Source organism: Mus caroli, unplaced genomic scaffold (assembly GCF_978045245.1).
Source record: "Mus caroli unplaced genomic scaffold, Mus_caroli_1 scaffold_1, whole genome shotgun sequence".
Classification (NCBI taxonomy): domain Eukaryota; kingdom Metazoa; phylum Chordata; class Mammalia; order Rodentia; family Muridae; genus Mus; species Mus caroli.
In genome coordinates this window covers 170,999,596-171,026,474 of record NW_028227256.1, presented here as the reverse complement: position 1 = coordinate 171,026,474, position 26,879 = coordinate 170,999,596, and the positions used below count along the sequence as shown (strand labels likewise).

At 38.0% G+C, this 26,879-nt stretch overlaps 1 protein-coding gene across 1 annotated transcript in view; it reads right to left on the bottom strand.

Moving 5' to 3' along the window:
• Nucleotides 1-6,686: 6,686 nt before the first annotated feature.
• Nucleotides 6,687-26,879, bottom strand: part of LOC110302753 (olfactory receptor 10J5) — a 90,220-nt gene continuing 70,027 nt past the window's right edge. Inside the window, exon 2 of the mRNA XM_085843101.1 lies at nucleotides 6,687-12,948. Within this exon, the coding sequence (XP_085699227.1) occupies nucleotides 7,084-8,013 (930 nt within the window). The 5' untranslated portion in view covers nucleotides 8,014-12,948 and the 3' untranslated portion in view covers nucleotides 6,687-7,083. The remainder of the gene's footprint in view (nucleotides 12,949-26,879) is intronic.

Below are 26,879 nucleotides of genomic sequence, written 5' to 3'. Positions count from 1 at the left end.
TAAACTATACACTAGGATTACTGTGTTTCTGCTCTGTGAAGGCCAGCTTCTTCCTTCACACTAACTGCCCCTGGATTAAAATATGCCTAACAACTCAACAATGATCTTCCTGGTGTTAAGATTGAATCATTTCCCGTTAGACAAAGCCTCTTCCAACATAGCCTCATGAATTATAAATCTTGCAATAGCATGCTATAATATGCTATAGTATTGTGTTGTCAAACAGTTGATAAAATTAAAAATTATCTTTCTATTTATCTACACAATTATAACTTCTAATCATCTTCATTTCTTCCCATAAATCTAAAGTTTAATCTGATATCTTTTTCTTTCAGCCTCAGCAACATAACTTACTGTTTCTAGCAAATCACATGCTTCCTCACATGCTCTCCTCTGAACGTGTGTTTCCTTTCCTTTCATATTTGTTGAAAATTCTTCTTGAAAAAAAATGTCTGGTCTAACTCAAATTGTCATTAAATAGTTTTCTCTGTTTCATATCTGTCATTCATTAAAACGCTGTCATTCCATGATATATAATGTGCCATTGGTGTCTTGCTGAGTTTTAAGGTTTGTCATCTTTAGTTTGAAATTATATTTTTAAAAATGCATGTACACACACGGACATGCATATGGAGTCATATGACAACTTGCATGAGTCAGTCCTCTCTTTACATCATGTAAGTTCCAGGCACTTGAATTCAAGTAGTCTTGCTTGACTGCAATTATCTACCTGCTGAGCCATCTCACTGGCCTGAATATTAAATTTTAGATTCCAATAAAAATAAACTTAATATTGTTTTTCTTTTGCTTGCTTGGGATTCTTGAGTTTAAAAGTTTATGTTTCCCACTAATTTGAGTAAATTTTAGACAACATATTTTTTAATGTGTCTATACTGCATTCTATTCTTTCTCCTTGAAAGACCAAATACATGGACATCAGAATTATTCTTGTTGCACAAATCACTAAGATCACTCCTTTTTCACTCCCTTTTTTCTGTTCTTCATATGAAATTATTTTAATATATATTCAAGTTTCTTGACTCTATCCTATAATGTTAACTAGTTAATCAGATTAGCAAACTTTTCATTTCACATATTTTAATTTTCAAGCCTAGATTTCTTGATTGAAATCTATGACTGTACATTCACTGTAAGCATATATTCCCATAAGTCCTTGAACCTATATATGCTAATGTTTTAATGATCCTGAATGCTAATATACATCATATAAAGGCTCTTCTATAAATCTGGCTTTCCGTTTTCTGTGGGTCACAGCTTTTTGTTGTTCTCATAATGAGTACTTTCTAATTGCATATTAAAGTTTGCCTATAAAGGATAGTTTTTAGATTTCTTAACCTAATGAACTTGTGTTCTGAGTAGGCTCAATTTGAGGATGTCTAAGTTCAACACAACACCTGCACTTTGCAAAATCATTCACTTTAACCTTCTTTCACCAATATATGCAGAAACAAAATTTATTAACAATTGCATAATTCTCCCCTCTAGTGCTAGGGTTTTCTGTGTGTAGTGCTAATGACCCAGCACTAAAATGAGTTTCAAGCAAATGGCTAGCCATTCAAAGCAACACACAGCTATTATTTATCTATGCATACTTAGGAACTACTCTACTGCTTAACACTTAGTATAAGGATGTTTGTTATTTTTATGAGAATAACAAGAGAAATTATTAAAAGTCTGAATCTATTTGATTGTAAGCCATAGTTCACAAAATATCACAATATATACAGGCCATTTATTTATGCAAGGACTCTAGTACAAACTCAGTTCTGTTCCACCTAAATATTATCAGGCGTCCAAAATATATACTCAAAAAATATATTCATGATCATAATAGATCTTGTTACAAAGGCAAGAAAGGAACATTTCTGAGCTGTTGATTAAACTGAAACTTTAACATATGAAAAGTAAAGTTTATGTATTAACCAGTTTGTTCTCTGGTAAGAATTAATAATTTATGTGCATTTGCACATGTGAACAAAATGATATCAAGCATGGGCTATATGATAGGCAGATTTGTAACTAGGACTTCTGTTTTAGTCTTACTCCTACCTTTAAGTGTTATCTTGGGAAACTTTAAACAACTATCCACAGCAATGGATTTATCTGACACACACACCCACAAAACAAAAACAAACAAAAACCAAAACAACAATAATTACAACAACAAAAAAAACAACCCTGAAACATGGCAGGAATGCTTATACTACCTTACAGGTTGTGCTGTGGGGATCAAATTAGTTCATGAATGAAAATGAACTTTTTGAATTGCAAAGATCTATAGAATAAGAAGAGGTGGTATTTATGAAAGACCTTTTGGCTGTGCCAAAATCTGACATTGAAAATTTAAAGGAGGAAGGATAATATTTTGGCTTAAGTTATTGGTGTATGATCAATTAACTACCCTGTTTGTGGAATGTGGTGAGACACACCATCATGGCAGGGAAGATACAGAAAATCAAAGCTGATCATCTCATGGTGGGCAGTGAGAAAGAGGTGAACATGACAAGACACAGTCCCATGGAGATGCCTTGGTGACATAGTTCTTCCTACTGAACCCAACATCTTAAAGTTTCTAGAATCTTCCCAAGTAGCAACACTAGCTGGAAAACAAGGCTTTAGTACATGAGCTTTTTGAACAGATACTTCATATCCTAATAGTATTGAATAAAATATCACAAATAAATCACATCTTCCTTTAATTGCCATCACATCTAAACTCCCCAAACCGCTTCCTGCATAGAGAGGCAAACACGAACTAACACCCATGTTCTCTCACACAGCAGCAGCAGCAAGGCTGAGATGTTTTTCACACATTTTAAATATGTCTTTTTTCAAAGTAAAGCTCTGATGTTCCTACTGTTTATGTATCTCTAACTTTATTTTTCCTGCTTCCTTCTCTCTTCTCCCAAGAAATCTGTACCCATTGATAAACTGTTTTATTCTTCTTATTGTTAGGTGTGCTGAAGTCATTTTCTCTTCTAATATATCATGGGTTGCAGTCAGAAAATGGGAAAAAAAGAAAATAAAACTTTTTTTCTGGAGAAGTTACAAAATCAATGCTGTGAAGATCACATCATAGAAATTGTGATATCCATGATAATCTTTTTATAACTTTTTTCTAAAAGATACATTTTTGAAATACCTTAACTCTTGATTTTATATCTCAGGCTAAAGTACACTTGCTTGTAAGTTTATCAAAGCTATTTTCCTGATCAGGGTTCAAACATATCGATTCAATGTTAGTCCCAGTTCCTTCAAAATAATGATTTTTTTTCTAGTTTTAAGGGATTCATTTTTGCAAATATATGAAGAAGTAATAAATATTGTAAACAATTCTACAGTGAGGAAAAGCACTTCCCAGTGTGTTTCCATGTTTGTTACTCTGCTCATTTTTCTTCTAATTGACTTCAGATGAGAGGGATCCAAAAGGCAGACAGCAAAATGATAGGTCATATCTACTAAGAAGCATGGTAATTCTTGAACACAGTTTTATAGTCAGTGCTCACACACTCAGCTAATACTTAACATATTAGTGGGCCAACAGTGGAGAATGAAGCCTCTGTTCTAATATTTTGGGTTTTTTTTCAGGCTAGTGTGCCACTGTTTAATCTCTTCCTATCTCTTAATCAACCTTCCTCATCCCTCCCACACATCAGTTGGCCCAGTGCCAACATAGTTAATGAAATAACAACAGCTCTCTGTGAATTCTTTTCTGGCCTCCTAAATAAATTTGACTATATTGCTCTTATATTTTTCTTAAGAATACCCTTGACCAAAGCAATGATGCCATGCATGGGCCTTTAACAGGTTTTTTTGTTTGTTTGTTTGTTTGTTTTTGTACTTCTTGTCATTTTGTCTGACTTCCCCCACTGAACTATGAATAACATGAAAAATAGTTCCTGCATTACTCATTATTGTAGCCCAATAGCCAGTTAATTACTTGGCACATAGTGCTTGGAAAATGTACTTAGAGTACATAAATAACATTATAGGCATTTTCTGATGAACAAAAAAGTTGAACAAAAAAATGGTACTAAATGAATAGATGTATTTGTAATTGTACAAAGGGAGAAAAATAAGATAAAGGAACATGAATATGGCAAGATATTGGGGAATGATGATAAAGAATAAATAACAGTGAAGACATGACAATAGCCCTACATTAGCAAGCAGTACAGGTATTGTGGACAAATTACAGGAGTCAGAAACAAATGACTCACTGTCCATGACTCATCCTACTGGGAGGGTGGGGTGTGTGTGGAACTGCTTAGGCTTGCCCACTCATTTGCTGCACTCCAGCTGTCTTCTGCACAGTGTGGAAAATCATTCAATGCATGCAGAACAACTACCCCAGTGGCTTGTTCACTTACTGGTGAGTGCTGGACAAAAGGACAGGAATGGTGCCAAACATTTAAGGAATGGGTAGAAGAAATGGTAAAGAATACATTTACCTCCTGATCCCTGGATAGCTCCATCTTAGACACACACAAAGAAAGAAAGACAGGTGGGTGGATGGAAGAGAAGAGGAGAGGAGAGGAGGGGAGGGGAGGGGAGGGGAGGGGAGGGGAGGGGAGGGGAGGAGAAAAGAAGAGAAGAGAAGAGAAGAGAAGAGAAGAGAAGAGAAGAGAAGAGAAGAGAAGAGAAGAGAAGAGAAGAGAAGAGAAGAGAAGAGAAGAGAAGAGAAGAGAAGAGAAGAGAAGAGAAGAGAGAAAGATAACCATGCAAGCAAAATAAAGGGAACAAAGGATGCATCCTGAGAATAGTCAAAGGAAGCAAATGATCTCTAAAGGAGGAAAATAAAATTTGTTTTACATTTGTGCAAGGAAGAAATACTTATATCGCTCACTATAAAGTATTTCAAAACTGTAATGGTGCTCCCAACTGGATAAGACTGTCAATGAATTTCCCCAGCAGAATTCTATTAGTAGGGGAGCTAACAAAGAGACAGGAAGCTTCCTAGTCAGTACCTACTTCATTTTTCCAAGTCCTGTTACCAATGTGTATACTGTATTGACTAATATGATCTTACTGCCTATCAAAAGCAATCAGTAGCTTTATTTGGTAGTCCTTGGTCCTCATCAGAGAAGTTTCTTTGGACAGTGCATCATAGTTAACACAGATATTCTCAACAGATCTAAGTGTAGAGAATTAGTGCCTGTGGATTGTGCAACAGACAAACAGGATATCAACATTATACATCCTTCCCAAGTCTCAGGGATCATCACAGACAAGCAGATGGGATGAATATAAGAGGCAATGATCAGGGAGGAATGGGGCAAAACAATGTCTTCATGAACTCACAGCAACTGTGGTTTTCTGGGGGAAGAAAAAAAAACATAGCAAGTCAGCATTCTTGCACTAAGTGGGAAGGAGCTCATGAATTCCCATTGCTAACTGAAAAGCTATAACGTATCAGTTTTTGGAGAGGGTCTGTCAGTTTTCCTACGGATGTGACTTCTTGTAGGTCAGTTACACTCTAGAGAGTCTAAAACATGCCCCCATAACCAGAAGTGTATGGACATCACAAATTGGAATAGATGAGTTATTAAATAAAATCAAAGCAAAAAGAGTTTGGGGTATAGAAAGGTGGAGCGAAGAGGAATTTGGAGTAAATGGGATCAAAGTATATTATATGAAATACTCAGAGAATTGGTAAAAATATATTTAAATTAACACATTCATATTTATCCATAAAACTTGGTGAATTGTTTTTTAAAGTTCAAAAATGTTCTGTTACCTCTAGCATCCTAAATTAGTTATGAAACTCAGGATGCAAAGTCTCCTCAGGAGCTATTAATCATGAGTCATGACATCAGCTATTACACTGTTGAATTGGCATGGTTTGACATAGGTGATACATATAAAGGACCTTCAACATCCTGCCTTGGAACTTTTAATATAAGTATCTACAGAACATAAAAAGCCACAGGCCACCTAGAAGATGATCAACCCAATTTCTGTGAATCAGAATGGAAAATAAGGACTAGGGCTTGATTTGGGGATACAGTAATCATGAGTGTCCAAATGTTGGTAAAATATAGTTGTTTTCATATCTGTGTTTCTGAGGAGTTGTTTTCATCTCTTCTCTGAGAAGAGATAAACTAGTTCAGGTGGGAATATCCATGACACACAACATCCCCAAAATCATTCCTATTGAAAATGAAAAACAATGCACTATGAACCTGCTAATTTTAACATAAATACCTAGAGAAATATGAAGCTTGCACAGTTTGCTGCAAGAATAAAACTTAACTGTTTAACTCAACCACTGGAATCAGCACCACACACACACACACACACACACACACACACAACTCCATTTTCACTTCAGATGCTATGTAAAACTTAAAAACCAAAGTTTCCATAGGTAGAAAGGAGCCATTATGAAAAGTTGACAATAAAAACCAAGCTACAGAGAAGTTCCCTCAGTATGTTTTCTTTACTGCTTAGCCTCTGGAGAACAAGGAATCATTGCTTTGAATGTACAGTGGAAAAAAGAAATAAACATAGAAATTGATAATATTTAAAAAGAGTTAATGTAGCTAAATAATGAAATGTGGGGCCTTTTTTCTTGCAAATGTCTTTACTTTTCAATCAATACGAATTGAGAAAATCCTGTCTGAAATGAATAGATTTTAACTCATCAAAACAAAAGCCTTCTCTTCTGTGCATGAAAAAGGGAATGAAAACTGTTGTCCCTGCAGCTCATTGTGCATAGACTCCTCCCTACAATGTTGTAGTTGTCTCTTCTCTACAGTGAGACCAGATAAAGGACTTGACTGAGCGTCTAAAAAAGTAGAATCCAAAGATGTCTCCAAACCAAAACCATCCAGAACTTAAAGACGTAAGCTTAATCCAATATAAAATGATTGTTGGATCTGAGATCCAAACATTAGAGCCCAAATTTTATTTTCTGCCATCACTGAGACATTAAAAATAAAGGCATTTCTACTCTTTGACATTATTATATAGACACCGTATTTGATGAACATGTAGATCATGTCTTCTTGATGAGTAGACATACTTGAGCTAAAGTTCTCCTGACAAAAAGTTTCAAATCATTTAAGAAGTATTTCTGCCCACAACTCTGCATAGAGCATCTTTGACTTCTTTGTTCCTGAGGCTGTAGACAACAGGGTTCAGCAAGGGAGTGATGATAGTGTAGGTCACAGAGAGAAGAAGGTCTTTTTCTACTGAACTTTCTGATTTGGGTTTGAGGTAGGCAATGGAGGCACAGCCATAGTGGACAATGACCACAGTGAGATGAGAGGCACAGGTGGCAAAGGCTTTCTTCTGGCCTTCAGCAGACACAATTTTAAGGATGGAAGAGACAATGAGCACATAGGAGATAAATATCAGCCCTATGGGCACAAGAATTACAAATGAACTTACACCATAATTGATTATCTCATTGACAGTGGTATCAACACAAGAAAGCTTCATTACTGGGTATATGTCACAGAAAAAATGCTCCACCACTGTGCCACAAAAGGACAAATGGAACATGGCTGGCACATGAAGAACTGCCATAACCAGGCCAGTGCCTAAAGACCCACAAACCAACAAGGCACACATTCCCTTGCTCATGATGATTGTATATCTCAGAGGATCACAAATAGCCACATAACGATCATAACCCATTGCTGTGAGCAGAAAGCAGTTGTTGGTGGCCAAGGTGACAAAAAAGAACATTTGTGTTGCACAGCCTGCCAAGGATATGGGAAGGTTGTAAAAAATCAGGCTGGAAAGCATTCTTGGGACAATGACCAGTGTGTACACAGTCTCCGAGCTTGCCAACATGCTCAGAAAGAAGTACATGGGAGTGTGAAGGTGGTGGTCTATGTGTGTGATTGTCACTATAATGATGTTGCCAGCCAGAGTTAAAATGTAGATGGTTAGGAAAACCACAAAGAGGGTTATCTGATGTTTTCCAAAGCTAGAGAATCCCAGGAAGATGAACTCTGTCACTTCAGTGAAGTTATTTCTCTGCATTCTGTACTATGGGTGCCTAAAAGGGGAAACTTTAATCAGCAATTGGGATTTAAAGTAATGAATAATGATAGACTGCATTGAGAAGGTGAATAAAATGTCCCTCCTTTGTGAGGAGTCACAACTGGAGTATTTGTCCCTGAAGAAGAAACATTTACACACCCTTTTAGAATTTAAGTGTATAAACATTGGCAAGATGTCCTTTGCAAGGAGACTTTGAGTACATGCTCACTCACATACTATAGTGATGTTAGGAAGTGAAAGGGGCTAGCAAGAAGACAGTTGTGTTCTGTTGCCTACTTAAACACTTTTAAAAATAATTAACACCAGTAAAGGACATGTCAGGAAAATCATGAAGACAGATGTTTATAGATGAAGTGAATCAGTAGTATGAAGTATTTGGAAAAGATGGACTTTGAAAAAAAAAAAAAAACGGTTGCTAGATTTGGTGACAAAGTCACTGGGAAACTTTTTACACAGTGTTACAGTTGAATTCTAAATGTCAAGACTTGAGTTCAGCAGGAAAATACGAGCCAGAAATTTCACACTCTCAAAGAAGAGCAACTCCAAAGTGGCTTCTACCACATTCAGTCCCGTGCAATTGACCTCTGAAAGCTCAACCAAAGAAATGTTTACTTGCTGATTGCAGTAATCTTTTAGGTGAAGTCAAGAAAAGACCTGTGAGTGAGAAAACAATTAGTTTCCACTGTGATCAAGAAAAGTTTTTAAGACAATGTGAAGTATGGAAGAAAATATAAGTTCCATGGTTAAGAGGGAAACAGTGGGCAACGTATTTGAAGCCTAACTGGTAAGTATCTTGAAAATCACCAAACAGGAAATTTGATGTGGCTATGAGAGTCACAGAAAACTAGCCTCTTCTTTAAAAAAGAGGGTCTATATAGGCTGGAGGTTTGGTTGCCTATCATGCATGAGGACTTGGGTTCAGTCACCAAAGATGCATGGAGCTGTCATGATGGCACACATGCAGGTAGAGGCAGAAGGACTAGAAGTTTTAGGTCATCCTCGCCTATCTTTAAAGTTCAAGGCCATCAGCCTGGAATGAGAGAGACAGTGACAGAGACAGACACAGACACAGACACACACACACACACACACACACACACACACACACACACACACACACACACATACATGAGAGACAGAGAGACAGAGACTGTAAGGATAGCACATACAGTGACTACTTCACTGTTTCTGTTTCATTTCTGACTAAATTTCTTTTTCTCATGCTCACTGATTTGCTGCCTGTTGGCATCACGTGTTCGTGCTTATGAAACCATTCGCTCAAGTGTCACTGAAGGAGTCTCCACTACTAAAGCTGTCAGACTGTTTTTCTTTCTTTCCTTGTTGTTTGGTTTGACACACCTGACCCTAGCTCCTGCAAACATTCTCTAGCCATGGTTTCCATGACACCACACTAGGTATCTGTCATCCTTGTGCTTATTTAGTTACTGTCCATGAATCTCTTTATTCTGACTGTACCATGACATGCCTGCTCTATGGATACTCCTTTGCTCCTGATTTTTTTAGCCATTCTTTAAATTTCAATTTTCTCTGCTGTTTCTATGTTGATTGCTTTCACTTATCTATGTTTACAACAATATCTCTCAAATATCTAACTTAATTCGTTCTTAACATTTGTAGGTCTTGAAATCATAATGAACTTTATATAATTTTTAAAACAAATTCTATATTATCCTATCTCACTTTTGTATCTTCTTCAGTGACTTCATGACATCAATCTAGTTGATGCATGCTGGCATCCTGGAGCCCCACCTACTATATGTAAAATGCAGTAGACTTTTCTTAAAGTATACCTTATTCTGTCCCAGTTTCTAAATCCATAGTTACCTGCCTAATGTTAAGGTACTCAACCACCTGTTATGACTCAGGTCTATAATCTTAGCAATTGGTAACAGAGGTCTAATGATTTACAAGTTCACAACCAACCTCAGCTACTCTGAAAGATCCTGTCTCAAAATGAAAAAAAAAAATCAATGAGTAAGGTATCTAATCCTCTAGCTAAGAAATAAGCCATATTCTTATCCTGAAAATCATAAGTCTACAGTATGACAACTTTGGGGAAAGAGCTATAAACTTTAGGACCAACCCTTCTTCAGTTACTATAATGATCAACATGGTGTAAGACAGATACAAGCACAGGCAAGTAGGACTCCATAAATCACCAGTTCTGTGGTGACTGTTTCGTTGCTTTCTATTCATTTTCAGAATTACAAAGACAGATTTTACTCTCAGGCTCTGTAATTCCTAGCAAGTTGGGTTTATTAAGTTTATCTTCATAAATCCATTAACTCAAATGCCTCTGAAGAAGTTTCCATCCTTAAAGTTGTCAGCCTTGGCTTTTTCCCCTCTTATTCTCATTCTTCTCTGCTTCATTGAACACTTCTGCCCACTACCCCATGAACACATAGAACAATGTAATGCAGAATTCAAACATATATCTAAAAGGCTAAGGTGTCTCAATTGTTGCTGGAGTGAGCAAAATACTCATGAAGAGAAAAATCAAACTCAGATTTTAATCCATGACTTTTCAGAAATTATTTTAAATAAATCATAGGCATGTATAAAAGACAAAGCCATAAAAAATTCTAGACAAAAATAAGAAATGAAAATTTATGACCCTCAAATAAGGAAAAGGTTATTAGGGAAGGAACAAAAAGCCTAAATTAAAACACAAAAAATTACAGCTTAAGCTTCATCATTGTAAGAAAAACCAAAAGATAAACTATGCCCTAGTAGAAAGCATTCACAACACAAAACTCTGAAATTATGTCCAGAATATATAAAGAACTTTGCAAGTCAATAATAAGACACATTTTAAACTGGATAATGTGAAAACATGTACAAAAGTACATAAAATACCTAATAATCACATGAAAGGATCCCGAGCAACATTAGCCATTGGAGAGATGCAAAACAAAACCACAGTGAGATACACACCTACTCAGATGGCTAAAATTAAAAAGCCTAACAACATCCAACACTGTAACCAAGAAAAAGAACTGGGAGTCTTAAATATTGGTGGTTGCAATGTGAAGTGTTATAGCCTATTTGGAGAACAATGTAACAATTTTTTATTATATTAAATCTATACCAACACCCATGGCTGTAATTTTCCTGGGCATTTACACAAGACAAATAAACAAACAAAATGTGTCCACAAAGTGATATTCATATTTAGATGTTCTAAGAGCCATTTTCCTAAAAGTCCAAAGCTGCAAACAATGCAAATGTCTAAATTATGAGTAGCTATATAAAGAAATATTCTCAGTAATATAATTAGAAGTAAAATTGGCCTGGAGTAAGAACTGGTTCAGCAATTAGAGTCATTTCTTCTCTCACAGAGAATCTGGGTTCAATCCCCAAATCTTATAGATCTGAAGACTTATCAAAATGAACAAAATTCATAATAAAAATTGATGAGCTGTATATCGCTCTATGTATTAGACTTTTTGCATTCCACTGTATGACATCATATTTTATCACACAACACCATATAATGCCGTGTTGTTTGTCTTTAGGATCTTGCGCATGCTAAGCAAACACTCTACCACTGAAATATATCCCTATCCTCTTACATCATATTAAATTGTAACATTTTACCTACTTCTCCAGAGTTAATACTTACAATATTCTCATTTGACTTTTGGTAGGATTAGTTCTTGGGGTAAGGATTGGAGAGAGACACTAAGAAAAATTGGAATTAGGAAGCACTTAGAAAATCTGGATGTGGATCTGGAGGCAATGGATGTTGAAACATGAGATCTGGAACAAAGCACTTGTCTGTGTGTGTGTGTCTACAGTGGCTTCAGCTGCAGAGTTGGAGTTGGAGATTTAGGCAGAATGTCTGAGTTCTAATATACTAGTCATACACTGCTTTTGTAATCTGGGGAAGACATCTCTAATGGACTGATAAGGATCATCACAGCATTCACTGACTTTCTCAGAAACTCAATTTGCCTTTACACCAACCTCTGCTCTAGAAATAACCTCCCCAAAGCAAAGGAACATTCCAATATCCATTATCAAATCTGTGCCTATAGACATATTGTTAAATCTTACCTAGACTGCCCTTTAGTCCTTAGAGCCCATTCAGATACTAGGTCCTTAGTACATGGAAGAACGCCCCCATCCTTGCCAATATACATCTACATTCTACAAGAAGTTATATTTTCATTCTTGCCTTTAAGACTGTAGAATTTTCAATCTTATCAAATGCAAATGCATCTGCTTTTAATTTTTAAAATAGTTTCATATGGGCATTTTAAGACTCAGCTCATTGCCTACCACAGCCATGAAAGCCTGTCATAATAACCCAATTCCTCATCCCCGTTTCTTTCCTAAGGATTGCACCCACTGGTGTGCTGGAGCCTGATTGTATTACCTCAGCACAGCAGCAGGCTGCACACACCATTTCCCAGCTCCACACTCAGACATTGCATGTTTGACACATTTCAATCTATGGAAAAAAATATTCTTTATCTCAGAGACAAACAAATATTAAAAATCAAGACTTGCTTATTTCTGAGAGTTGGTTGTTGGGGTTTACCTTATGTCACTTATGGTAGTTTAGATCCCACTGCTTTGTGCAGTGTTTTCTGCTCTCTCCTTGGAGGTAACCCCATTTCTAGTCAGAGTGTAAACTCTCCAAATATGTGCTAAGATTTCTGCGTCCAACTCAAAGTAGCACTCAACATGTACTTGCTGGCTGAAGAATCTAGAATTCTCGGTGCAATTTTAATTTAGCTGTTTGACAAAGGGGCAAAGGTGCTACTCATAAAAGTCGTGGGACGTAGGAAAGAGGGAGGCCTCAATGCAGCATCCTCCTTGAGTGAAGAGTGGTTTCTTTCTCCATCTTTCTTCACATCTTCCTGCAGGGAATCAAATGACACTGCAAACCTAGAACAATGGTGCAAGAAAGAGAGGACAACAAATTCAGAGAGTTTTCATTTAGTGACCAAAGACTGCGGTGAATGACAGAGACAGGGTGTCAGTGGTCAGATCGTTATTAGCTGGATTTTCCAACCCTTGCTTCTGCCTGTGGTCAGCATATGCACTACCCAAATTGAGCGCTTAATGTTAGGTGACACATTAGCAAAACATCTGTGTACCAACATTACCTCTCACCACTGGCCATCTCCTTTTTCTTGTTGCATAGATGTCAAATTCACCAAACCTTCAACCAGTTGCTTAAGTCAATCCCCAAATCTAACATCCAAGTAACTGTCAAACTGAGAAACGTGTTTGGTCTTGCCAACTTTCAGTTGAGTATGACAGCTACATAGCAGTGGAACTGATGTCAAAGAAACATTGCAAGGATTAAGTCAGCTAATCCATTTAAAGTATTTAGGACACAGTACAGGCTCAATAATTGATGTCTTAAATGATCTTTTGTGTGGATTTTTATCAAAGGGAAGATATTCAAGGAATTTTTGAGAAACAATGAAAACCACAAAAATGTATGAAATAATGAAAGTTGAGAGGGGAAAGGGATTTGGAGGGTTTGAATGGTCTAACCAATCAACAAAGTAACACTGAAAGAAGTTAATGAAGTCAAAAGTTGGTCTAGCCAATATTTTGGCTATGAAGGCTATATGTCAAATAAAACAGGAATAGAAACATTTGAGAATGGAAATAATTTACTGTTAAATATATTGGTACATATAGGAAATCACATATGTTTTCTAAATCTTAGTTAACTTGCTACATAGTGGAAATTTTTTAATGAACCACTTGGGTCAGCTTCCTGATGTGTATATACCATGATATGAAAATGACTACTGCAGAAAACAGAAAGAAAACCCTTGAACCACGCCTCCTGAGGCTTGGAAGGACACTTCTAAGCTACCGGGGAGGCATAAAGCAACTTCTTTTCAAATCTGTGATTCTGAGTGATCTAAGGATGGAAAATGCTTGATAGGACATGACTGTAAGAAAGAATCTGAGAAACTGCTGTTATGGCTTGAGCCCAACAAGCATTTCTGTGATGTCTAATTCCAGGTCTCAGCCAAGGATGAGCACAGGACCATTTGGAACTAGAACTCGACTAAGAAGAACACATGGCATTCCCAACATCTGTCAGATCTGTTATGGCCACATCTGCAAAAACAACAACAAAGACAATGAAGGTTAAAAAAAAAAGTCATTGTTCCTCCTCAAAGCCATATCTCATAAGTGCTCACCTCTCTTCAGATCCAGATCGGGTTGGGTTACAGAAACAGTGGTGTTAAGCATCACACCCTCAGCTCTTACCCAGGCTCTGAAAGTGGTGCTAATAGAAGAAGCGTCTGTGGTTTCAGAGATCAAGAGAAATCTCCAAAGGAAACAACACTGTCTACCCCGCTCACCTGGGTCTCCTTTCTTCACAGCTCCCTTGGTATCTCAGGGGAACCAGAAAAGTTGTGTCACAAATAGATACCAGGGGATTTTATTAAAAACGGATTTTTACTTGTCTCAGGGGTTGACATTTTGGGATCCCCAGAGCCTGCTTGCCAGGTGTTTTTTCTTCCCTTCCTTCAGACGTTTCTGAAGATGTTGTGCATCAGTTTTCTTCTTTTTTAATTTAATTTTGTATTAGATATTATCTTCATTTACATTTCCTAGTTTCCTGTCCAAAAGTCCCCTATATCCTCCCACTGCCCCGCTCCCCAACATACCCACTCCTGCTTCCTGGCCCTGGCATTCCCCTATACTTGGGCATATAACCTTCACAAGACCAAGGGCCTCTCCTCCCATTGATGGCCAACTAGGCCAGCCTCTATTACATATGCAACTAGACACACGAGCTCTGGGGGCAGAGGGGAGGTACTGGTTAGTTCCTCCTATAGGGTTGCAGAACCCTTTAGCTCCTTGGGTCCTTTCTCTAGCTCCTTCATTGGATACAATAGATGACTGTGAGCATCCACTTCTGTATTTGCCAGGCACTGGCATAGCTTCACAAGAAATAGTTATGTCATGGTCCTGTCAGCACAATCTTGTTGGCATATGCAATGGTGTCTGGGTTTGGTGGTTGTTTATGGGATGGATCCTAGGGTGGGCCAGGCACTGGATTGTCCTTCCTTCCATCTCAGCTCCAAATTTTGTCTCTATTTAACCCCTTCCATGGGTATTTTGTTCCCCATTCTAAGAAGGAGCAATGTATCCACACTTTGGTCTTCCTTCTACTTGAGTTTCATATGTTTTGCAAATAGTATCTTGGGTATTCTAAGTTTCTAGGCTAATATCCACTTATCATTGAGTGCATATCACGTGTGTTCTTTTGTGATTGGGTTACCTCACTCAGGATGATATATTCCAGATCCATTCATTTGCCTAAGAATTTCATGAATTAATTGTTTTTCATTGCTAAGTAGTACTCCATTGTGTAAATGTACCACATTTTCTGTATCCATTCCTCTGTTGAGGGATATCTGGTTCCAGCTTCTGGCTATTATAAATAAGGCTGCTATGAACATAGTGGAGCATGTGTCCTTATTACAATTTGCAGCATATTTTGGGTATGTGCCCAGGAGAGGTATTTCTGGATCTTCCGGTAGTACTATGTTCAATTTTCTGAGGAAACATCAAACTGATTTCCAGAGTGGTTGTACAAGCTTGCAATCCCACCAGCAATGGAGGAGTATTTCTCTTTCTCCACCTTCTCACCAGCATCTGCTGTCATCTGAATTTTTGATCTTAGCCATTCTGACTGGTGTGAGGTAGAATCTCAGGGCTGTTTTGATTTGCATTTCCCTGATGATTAAGGATAGTGAACATTTTTTTCAGGTGCTTTTAAGCCATTCAGTATTCCTCAGATAAGAATTCTTTGTTTAGCTCTGTACCCCAATTTTTATAGGATTATTTGATCTTCTGGAGTCTAATTTCTTGAGTTCTTTGTATATATTGGATATTATTCCCCTATCGAATTTAGGATTGGTAAAGATCCTTTCCCAATCTGTTGGTGGCCTTTTTGTCTTATTGACAGTGTCTTTTGCCTTACAGAAGCTTTGCAATTTTATGAGGTCCCATTTGTCAATTTTCAATCCTACAGCACAAGCCATTGTTGTTCTGTTCAGGAATTTTACTCCTGTGCCCATATCTTCAAGGCTTTCCCCCACTTTCTCCTCTATAAGTTTCAGTGTATCTGGTTTTATGTGGAGTTCCTTGATCCACTTATACTTGAGCTTTGTACAAAGAGAGAAGATAGTTGGTCATCATTGGGAGGAGAGGCCCTTAGTCTTGTGAAAATCATATGCCCCAGTACAGGGGAATGCCAGGGCCAGGAAGCAGGAGTGGATGGTTTAGGGAGCAGAGCAGGGGGGTGGTATAGGGGACTTTCGGGATAGCATTTGAAATGTAAATGAAGAAAATATCTAATTTTTTAAAAATGAATCAATTCGCATTATTCAACATAACAGCCAGTTGAGCCAGCACCATTTGTGGAAAATGCTGTCATTTTTCCACTGGATGGTTTTAGCTCCATTGTCAAAGATCAAGTGACCATAGGTGTGTGGGTTCATTTCTGGGTCTTCAATTCTATTCCATTAATCTACCTGTCTGTCACTGTACCAGAACCATGCAGTTATTATCACAATTGCTCTGTGGTACAGATTGAGGTACCAGAGGTTCTTTTATTGTTGAGAATAGTTTATTATTATTATTATTCTAGTTTTTTGTTATTCTAGATGAATTTGCAAATTGCCCTTTCTAACTCTGTGAAGAATTGAGTTGGAATTTTGATGGGGATTGCATTGAAACTGTAGATTGCTTTCAGCAAGATAGCCATTTTTACTCTATTAATCCTGCCAATCCATGAGCATGGGAGACCCTTCCATTTTCTGAGATCTTCTTCGATTTCTTTCTTCAGAGACTTGAACTTCTTATTACACAGATCTTTCACTTGCTTAGTAAGAGTTACACCAAGTTATTTTATATTATTTGTGATTATTGTGAAGGGTTTTGTTTCCCTAATTTCTTTCTCAGCCTGTTTATCCTTTGTGTAGAGAAAGGCCACTGATTTGTTTGAGTTAATTTTATATCCAGCTACTGCAGTGAAGCTGTTTATTAGGCTTAGGAGTTCTCTGGTGGAATTTTTGGGGTCACTTATATATGCTATCATATCATCTGCTAATAGTGACATTTGACTTCTTCCTTTCCAATTTGTATCCCCTTGATCTCCTTTTGTTGTCTAATTTGTGCATAAGTTTTCATCCAAGACAATCAAATGTCCTTAACTCGACACAGTATTCCAATGGAGGCTAAAAGAAAAAGAATTTCTGAATTGTATCATGTTTTTCTTTTTTTTTTAATTAATTCTTTGGTTGCATACACAGTTTCATTATGACATTTTATCCATATAGCATTAATTGTATTCCTTTGCATTTGAATTTTTCATATGTTACATTTTGATCATATATCCCACTCACCCAACTCCTCTCAGATCCCCCCATCTCCCTATCCAAACAATTTCATTCTCTCTCTAACTGTAGATGGACTTCTAGGCTGGTTTTATATCTTAAGCATTGTGGCCACTGCAGCAGTAGATGTGCAAGCATTGCTATATTATGCTGATATATTCTTTCAGGGATATACCCAGGAATTATGAAACTGAGTCAAGTAGTTCTATTTTTGTTGTTTGAGGAAAGTCCACAGTTACTTCATGATTCCTTTAAACTGTACCAATTTACTTTCCTGGCAATAATGTATAAAGATCTCCTGTCTCCATGTCCTTGCTAGAATTTATCCAGTATTTGTATCTTTAAAAAAATCTCAACATATTGAAATATTGCAGGAGACCCCTGCACAACCTTTTCCCAGATTCACAAGTTGCTTGTGTTTTGTTCCATTTGCCTCATTAGGTGATATCTAATTATACTGAAGGAGGAGACAGTGTGTTTCTTGTGTCTAAATAAATCAGTGTCTGCTTCCTAAGGGAAAAGAAATTATCTTATATAACATAATCAAAATTTAAATATCTTAAAGCTACTATCTTATCTTACACGCTTACTGTCAAAAACAAAATAAGACAGAGCTTGGCATTCCTTGTTTTAGCAGGAGATTTTGGTAGGTCAGTGGAAGAACTCACCATTGGGACCTCTTTTTTTTTCCCTAAAAGAAAAACATGTTTATTTAGTACACTGTAAGGAGTGAATCAGCAGATACAGCAATAAGAATTAAATGGGACATGAGGCCATGAGCAGTAAGGGTCTTGTTGTTGGAGAAGTCCTCATTCAGTGCAATGAGCCACTGTATGTGCCCCCAAGGCTGGATGGATATTCATTACCAAGAAAAAGAGGCCAGGTCTGTGACATCAGGTAGAAGTTAATTGTGTTGACCTTACCATTCTGACGACCTTCTATTTTGCCAGAGCAAATGGTGTGGGTGTTTTGTTTTGTTTTGTTTGTTTTGATTTGATTTGATTTTTCTGGTTGTGGGGTTGGGGGAGTTGTGCTTTTGGAGACAGGCTTGTATTGAGAACCTGTTTTCTTCCTGGTCTCTGATTAATGACTTCTTTCCACACAGGTCACAGCTCCAATGTTTCCCTTTCTGCTCTGGAAGGAACTTCATTTCTTCTATGTTTCCAATGACTTTGTTATTGTATTGTATCTCTTGAGGAAGAAAGGGCACTAGAGTCAGAAGACACTTCCCTTCCCTTACTCCATTAGCAGGCCCACACATACACACACACACACACACACACACACACACACACACACACACACACACACACACACCTGATCAAGAGCACTGTTCTAAAGCAGCCAGCCTCCTGGGATTGACCGATTACCCAATATAAACATCTATCCCTTTGGAAACTTTGAAATGTTTCTCTCTAATTTTCTCCATGACCCAAATAATCACTCTTCCTTTTCCTTGATCATAGCTCATCTATCATGTTTATCTTCTGTAGTAAAATTGTGCCTTATCTGTCCTCTCTTTTCCTGTTTTCTCAAACTTAGAGAAAAGCTCAAAGCACAGTGGCTTTTTCTAACACCTCTAGAATGGTAAGCAAATGCATAGTGCATTGCTCTGAAAACCTTCAGTTTTCCCTGCAAACAAGGACATCCTTCTCAGTGAACACAAAGTACCCACTCAGACCAAGGAATAAACTTGTCAATCCTTACTATTATGTAAACCTCAGATCTGAATCAAGGGTTCCCAAGTGTGTCTTAATCACAAAGAAATCAAATTCAGAATTATTCAGAAACAAACTTTTCTCTTTTAAATTTAATTTTATTTGTAATTCATTTTTTACACTCCATATTCTACTCCCCCCACCCTCTAACTGTTCCACATCCCATACCTCCTCCCCACAACACCCTGTCTCCACCTGGATGATCCCACCCTCCACCCCATCTGACCTCTAAACTCCCTGGGGAGTCTCTTGAGGGTTAGGTGCATCAGCTCTTAATGAACGTAGAACTGGAAGTCCTTTACTGTATTGTGTCGGGGCCTCATATCAACTGGTGTATGCTGTCTGTTTCATGGTCCAGTGTTTCAAAGATCTTGGGGGGTTCCAGATTAATTAAGACTGCTGGCCCTCCTATAGGATCACCCTTCTCCTCAGCTTCTTTCAGCCTTCCCTAAACCAACAACAGGGGTCAGCTGTTTCTGTCCATTGGTTGGATGCAAATATCTGCATCTGACTCTTTCAGCTACTTGTTGGGTCTATTGGAGGAGAGTCATGATGGATCCTTTCTGGTGAGAGTTCTATAGCCTCAGTAATAGTGTCAGGCATTGGAACCTCCCCATGAGCTGGATCCCACTTTGGGCCTGTTGCTGGACCTTCTTTTCCTCAGGCTCCTCTCCATTTCCATTCCAGTAACTCTTTCAGACAGGAACAATTATGGCTCAGAGATGTGACTGTGGGATGGGAACTCCATCCCTCACTTGATGCCCTGTCTTCTTGCTGGAGGTGGACTGTGTAAGTTCCCTCTCCCTACTGGCATTTCATCTAAGGCCCCTCCTGTTGAGTCCTGGGAGTCTCTGACTTCCCAGATCTCTGGTGCAATCTGGGTCATCCCACCAACCTCCTCTTTCCTGAGGTTGCCTGTTTATATTCTTTCTGCTGGCTCTCAGGGCTTCAGTCCTTTTCCCGCACCCAATACCAGATCAGGTTCCCCTCTCTCCCCACTCCGCCCAGCCACTGCTTCCACTTTCCCTCACAGGTTCCTCCCTTCCTCTCCACTTGTGATTGCTTTCTTCTCCATCCCAAATGGGACTGAGGTTTCCTCACTTGGGTACCTCAGCTTGTTGAGCTTTTTGAGTTCTGTGGACTGTATCTTGGGTATTCTGTACATTTTTTTTGGCTAATATTCACTTATTAGTGAGTACATACCATGCATGTCCTCTTTTGGGTTTGAGTTACCTCACTCAGGATGATATTTTCTAGTTCCATCCATTTGTCTGCAAAACTCAGGATGTCTTCATTCTTAATAGGTGAGTAGTATTCCATTGTGTAAATGAACCACATTTTCTGTATCCATTCTTCTGTCGTGGGACATCTAGATTGTTTCTAGCTTCTGGCTATCACAAATAAGGTTGCTATGAACATAGTGGAACACGTGACCCTATGGCATGGTGGGGCATATTTTGGGTATATTCCCAAGAGTGGTATAACTGGGTCTATGGGTAGATCTACTTCCAATTTTCTGAGGAACCTCTAGATTGATTTCCAGAGTGGTTGTACCAGTTTGCAATCCCACCAGCAATGGAGGAGTGTTCCCCTTTCTACACATCCTCTCCAACATGCATTGTCACCTGAAATTTTGATCTTAGCCATCGTGATTGGTGTAAGGTGGAATCTCAGGGTCATTTTGATTTGAATTTCTCTGATCACTAAAGACTTTGAACATTTCTTTAGGTGCTTCTCAGCCATTCAAGATTCCTCAGCTGTGAATTCTCGGTTTAGTTATATACCCCATTTTTTGATTCAGTTGTTTGGGTTTTTTGGTGACTAACTTCTTGAGTTCTTTATATATTTTGGATATTAGCCTTCTATAAGATGTGGGTTAGTGAGGTACAGATTCCCAGTCTGTAGGTTGCCGGTTTGTCTTAAGGACTATGTCCTTTGTCTTATAGAAGCTTTCCCAGTTCGTGAGGTCCCATTTATCAATTGTTGATCTTAGAGCATGAGCCATTGGAGTTCTGTTTAGGAAATTTCCCCCTGTGCCTATGAGTTCAAGGCTCTTTTCCACTTTCTCTTCTATTAGATTCAGCATATCTGATTTTATGTTGAGGTCCTTGATCCAATTAGACTGAAGCTTTGTACAAGGTGACAAATATGCGTCTATTTTCATTCTTCTACATACAGACATCCAGTTAGAGCAGCGCCGTTTATTGAAGATGCTTTCTTTTTTCCATTGTGTATTTTTGGCACCTTTGTCAAAAATCAAGTGAAGGTAAGTGTGTAGTTTTATTTCTGGGTCTTCAATTCTATTCCATTGATCAACATGTCTGTCTCGGTACCAAAACCATGCAGTTTTTACCACTATTGCTCTGTAGTAAAGCTTGAGGTCAGGGACAGTGATTCCTGCAGCTGTTCTTTTATTGTTAAGAATTACAGAGACAAAGTTTGGAGCTGTGACAAAAGGATGGACCATCTAGAGACTGCCATATCCAGAGATCCATCCCATGATCAGCATCCAAACGCTGACACCATTGCATTCACTAGCAAGATTTTGCTGAAAGGACCCAGATATAGCTGTCTCTTGTGAGACTATGCTGGGGCCTGGCAAACACAGAAGTGGATGCTCACAGTCAGCTAGTGAATGGATCACAGGGCCCCCAATGGAGGAGCTGGAGAAAGTACCCAAGGAGCTGAAGGGATCCGCAACCCTATGGGTGGAACAACATTATGAACTAACCAGTACCCTGGAGCTCTTGACTCTAGCTGCATATGTATCAAAAGATGGCCTAGTATGCCATCACTGGAAAGAGAGGCCCATTGGACATGCAAACTTTATATGCCCCAGTACAGGGGAACACCAGGGCCAAAAAAATGCAAATGGGTGGGTAGGGAAGTGGGGGGAGGGTATGGAGGACTTTTGGGATAGCATTGGAAATGTAATTGAGGAAAAGATGTAATAAAAAATTTAAAAAAAAAGAATTGTTTTTGCTATTCTGGTTTTTTTGTTTTTTGTTGTTTTGTTTTGTTTTATTTTGTTTTTTCCTTTCCAGATGAATTTGAGAATTGCTCTTGCCATGTCTTTAAAGAATTGTGTTGGGATTTTGATGGGGATTGCATTGAATTTATAGATTGCCTTTGGTAGGATGGCCATTTTTACTGTTAATTCTTCAAGTCCATGAGCATGGGAGAGTTCTCCATTTTCTGAGATCCTTGATTTCTTTCTTGAGAGACTTGAAGTTATTATCACACAAGTCTTTCACTTCTTTGGTTAGAGTTACCCCAAGATATTTTATACTATTTGTGGCTATTGTGAAGGGAATTGTTTCCATAATTTCTTTCTCAGCCTGTTTATCCTTTGTATAAAGGAAGGCTACTGATTTATTTGAGTTAATTTTATATCAGGATACTTTGCTGAAATTGTTTATCAGCTGGGGTTCTATGGTAGAATTTTTGGGGTTACTTATGTATACTATTATATCATCTGCAAATAGTGATGCCTTTATTTCTTCTTTACCAATTTGTATCCCCCTTGATCTCTTTTTGTTGTCTTATTGTTCTAGCTAACACTTTGAGTACTATATTGAATAAATATGCAGAGAGTTGGCATCCTTGTCTTGTCACTGATATCAGTGGGATTGCTTCAAGTATGTCTCCATTTAATTTGATATTGGCTGTTGGTTTGCAGTAAATTGCTTTTATTGTGTTTAGGTATGGGCCTTGAATTCCTGATATCTCCAATACTTTTAACATGAAGGAGTATTGTATTTTGTCAAACACTTTTACAGCATCTAAGGATATGATCATTTGATTTTTTTTTCTTTGAGTTTGTTTATGTAGTGGATTACATTAATGGACTTTTGTATGTTAAACCAACCTTGCATCACTGGGATGAAGCCTACTTGATCATGGTGAATGGTGGTTTTGATCTGATTTTGAGTTCGGTTTGCAAGAATTTTATTGAGTATTTTTCGCACTGATATTCATAAGCAAGATTGGTCTGAAGGTCTCTTTTTTGGTTGGGTCCTTGTGTGGCTTAGGTATCAGAGTAATTGTAGCTTCATAGAATGAGTTGGGTAGGATTCCTTCTGTTTCTATTTTATGGAATAGTTTCAGGAAATTTGGTACCAGGTCTTCTTTGAAGGTCTGGTAGAATTCTGCACTAAGTCCATCTAGCCCTGGCTTTTTATTTTATTTTATTTTTTTTGGTTGGGATCTTTTTAATGACTTCTATTTCCTTGTGTGATATGGATCTGTTTAGATAGCTTACCTGCTCTTGATTTAACTTTGGAATGTGGCATCTGTCTAGAAAACCATCCATTTCATCTAGATTTTTTCAATTTTGTTGAGTGTAGGCTTTTAGAGTAGGATCTGATGATTTTTTTTAATTTCCTCCATTTCTGTTGTTATGCCTCCCTTTTCATTTCTGATTTATTAATTTGGATACTGCCTCTTGGCCCTTTAGTTACTTTGGCTAGGGGTTTATCTATCTTATTGAGTTTTTTAAAAGAACTAGCTTTTGGTTTTGCTGATTCTTTGTATTATTTTCTTTGTTTCTATCTGGTTAATTTTGGCCCTAAGTTTAACTATTTCCTGCCTTCTACACCTCTAAGGTGAGTTTGCTACTTTTTGTTCTAGGGCCCTCAGGTTTTCTGTTATGTTGTTTAGTGTAAGACCTCTCCAGTTTCTTTACCAAGGCACTTAGTGCCATGAACTTTCCTATTAGCACTGCTTTTGTTTTGTCCCATAGGTTTGGGTATGATGTGTCAACATTTTCATTAAGTTCCAGGAAGTCTTTAATTTCTTTCTTTATTTCTCCCTTGACCAAGTTATCACTGAGTAAAGATTTGCTCAGTATCCACATGTGTGTGGACTTTCTGTAGTTTTTACTGTTATTGAAGACCAGCCTTAGGTCATAGTGGTCTGATAGGATGTGTGGTATTATTTCAATCTTCTTGTATCAGTTGAGGGTTGTTTTGTGACCAATTATATGGTAGATTTTGGAGAATGTACTATGAGGTGCTGAGAAGAAGGTGTATTCTTTTCTTTTAGGGTGAAATGTTCTGTAGATATCTATTAAATCCATTTGTTTCATAACCTTTCTTAGTTTCACTGTGTTTTTGTTTAGTTTCTGTTTCAATGACCTGTCCATTGGTAAGAGTGGGGTGTTGAAATCATCCACTATTATTGTGTGGGGTTCAATGTGTGTTTTGAATTTTAGTAATGTTTCTTTTATGAATTTGGGTGCTCTTGCATTTGGGGCATAGATATCCAGAATTGAGACTTTCTCTTGGTGGATTTTCCCCATGATAAATGTGAAGTGTCCTTCTTTATCATGCTTGATAACTTTTGGTTGAAAGTCTATTTTATTGGTTATTAGGATGGCAACTCCTGCTTGTTTCCTTGGACAACTTTCTTAGAAGACTTTTTTCCATCCTTTTACTCTGAGACAGAACCTGTCTTTGTTGTTGAGGTGTGTTTCTTGTGTGCAGCAAAATGCTGGATCTTGACTGCATATCCAGTCTGTTAACTTATGTCTTTTTATAGATGAGTTGAGCACATTAATATTGAGAGAAATTAAAGAGAGATGACTGTTGGTTCCTGACATGTTTGGTTTTGTAGGTGGTTTTATGTGCATGTGGCTCTCTGCTTTTGACTTTGTTGTGAGATGCTTAATATCTTGTTCTTTCTTTGGTGCAGGTATCTTCCTTGTGTTAGATTTTTCCTTCCAGGATCCTCTGTAACACTGTGTTGGTAGATACATACTGTTTGAATTTGGTTTTGTTCTGGAATATTTTGTTTTCTCCATCTATGTTGATTGAGAATTTTGCTGGGTATGGTAGCCTGGGCTGGCATTTGTGTTCTCTTAGAGTCTGCATGACTTCTGACCAGGGTCTTCTGGCTTTTATAGTCTCTGTTGAGAAGTCTGGTGTAATTATGATAAGTCTACCTTTGTATGTTACTTGGCCTTTTTCCCTTGCAGCTTTTAATATTCTTTCTTTGCTCTGTGCATTTAGTGTTTTGATAATTTTGTGATGAAATTTTCTTTTCTGGTCCATATATTTGGTGTTATATAGGCTTCTTGTACCTTTACATCCATCTCTTTCTTTAGGTTGGGGAAGTTTTCTTCTATGATTTTGTTGAAGACATTTTCAGGTTATTTGAGCTGGGAATCTTCATTATAATACTCTATTCCAATTATTCTTAGATTTGGTCTTTTCATTTTCTCCTGAATTTCCTGGATGCTTTGGGTTAGGAGTTTTTTATGTTTTGAATTTTCTTTGACAGTTGTGTCATTCTCTTCTACAGTATATTCTACACATGAGATTCTCTCTTCTATCTCTTGTATTCTGTTGGTAATAGTTACATCTGTAATTCCAGACCTCTTTATAATGTTTTCCATTTCCAGGTTGGCCTCCATTTTCATTTTATTTATTGTTTCTACTTCCATGTCTTGGATTGCTTTATTCGATTCCTTCACCTGTTTGCCTGTGTTTTTCTATATTTCTTTCAGTGAGTTATTGATATCCTCCTGAAAGAAATCTATTATCTTCATGAGATAGGGTTTTAGGGCAGATTCCTGATTTTCAGGTGTGTTGGTGTATTCAGGGATTGCTGTGTTGGAAGAACAAGGTTCTGATGATGCCCACATATTTTGGCTTCTGTTGCTTGTGGTCTTGCACTTGCCTTTCACCATCTGGATATGTCTAGTGTTTGTTGATCTGGATGACTGTATGCAGTCTGCCTCTTTTGTCCCTGGATTACATCAGGTCTCCTGTTAGGCTTGCAGCCCTGGATGTATCAGACCACCTGTGGGGCCTTCTAATTGGGGGCTCTTCACAGTGGCAGAGAAGCTGCTGATCTGTTGCCCTGGCTGCAGTAGATCTCCTGGGAGGCCTTCAGATAACTATTCTGAGTGCAGTGGGTCCTCTAGAATGTATCAGGATACAGAGTCTTCAGGGGAGCAGACTAACTATTGGTCTTCCCCAGCATCAAGGACCTGGTGGAAGGGGTGGGAAGGATGGAAGGAAGAGGAGTGGTATCTGGGGGGGGGAGAGTGATGGGTCCCGAGTCCACCAGGCTCCCAGCAGCAGCTCAGGACTCAGAGCAGGGGTGGGGGGTTCTTACCAACTGCTCTGAGTGCAGAGGCTCCTCTAGGATATATTGGAATATGGAGTCTTCTGGGGAGCAGACCAACTATGGGTCTGCCCCAGCAGGAAGGACCAGGCAGAACGGGGAGAATGAAACTTTTCATTTACTATTTCTTAGACCTATCAAACTCTCGCAGTCTGGAAAAGCCTTTCCTTTTTTAAATTATCTGTTTGTTGTTTTGCATTACCTGAAAAATTCCCAAAGATTACTGTTTAGTGATTGTCTTAAATACCCTCAAATTTTAGATTTTTCTAGAGTTTTCTTATGGTTATATATGTGGTTTTGCTTGTTGACAATACAGAATTTTTTTATTGCTTATTGCATGCTAACAAGAGATAAGATACTGAATTATTCTTTTTCTCTTTATTTGTTTGTTGTTTTCCACACTGTGAATGGAATTCAGACCTCTGTGCATGTTAGATCAGTGCTCTATAGTTGAACTATACACTTAGACTTGCATTTATGCCTTTTAAAATATATAATTGAAATCATTTTTAATACAGTATATTCTGGTTATGGTTTCCCATTTCCTCTCCCTCAACTCCTCCCATGTCCTCCCCATCTACCTACCAAT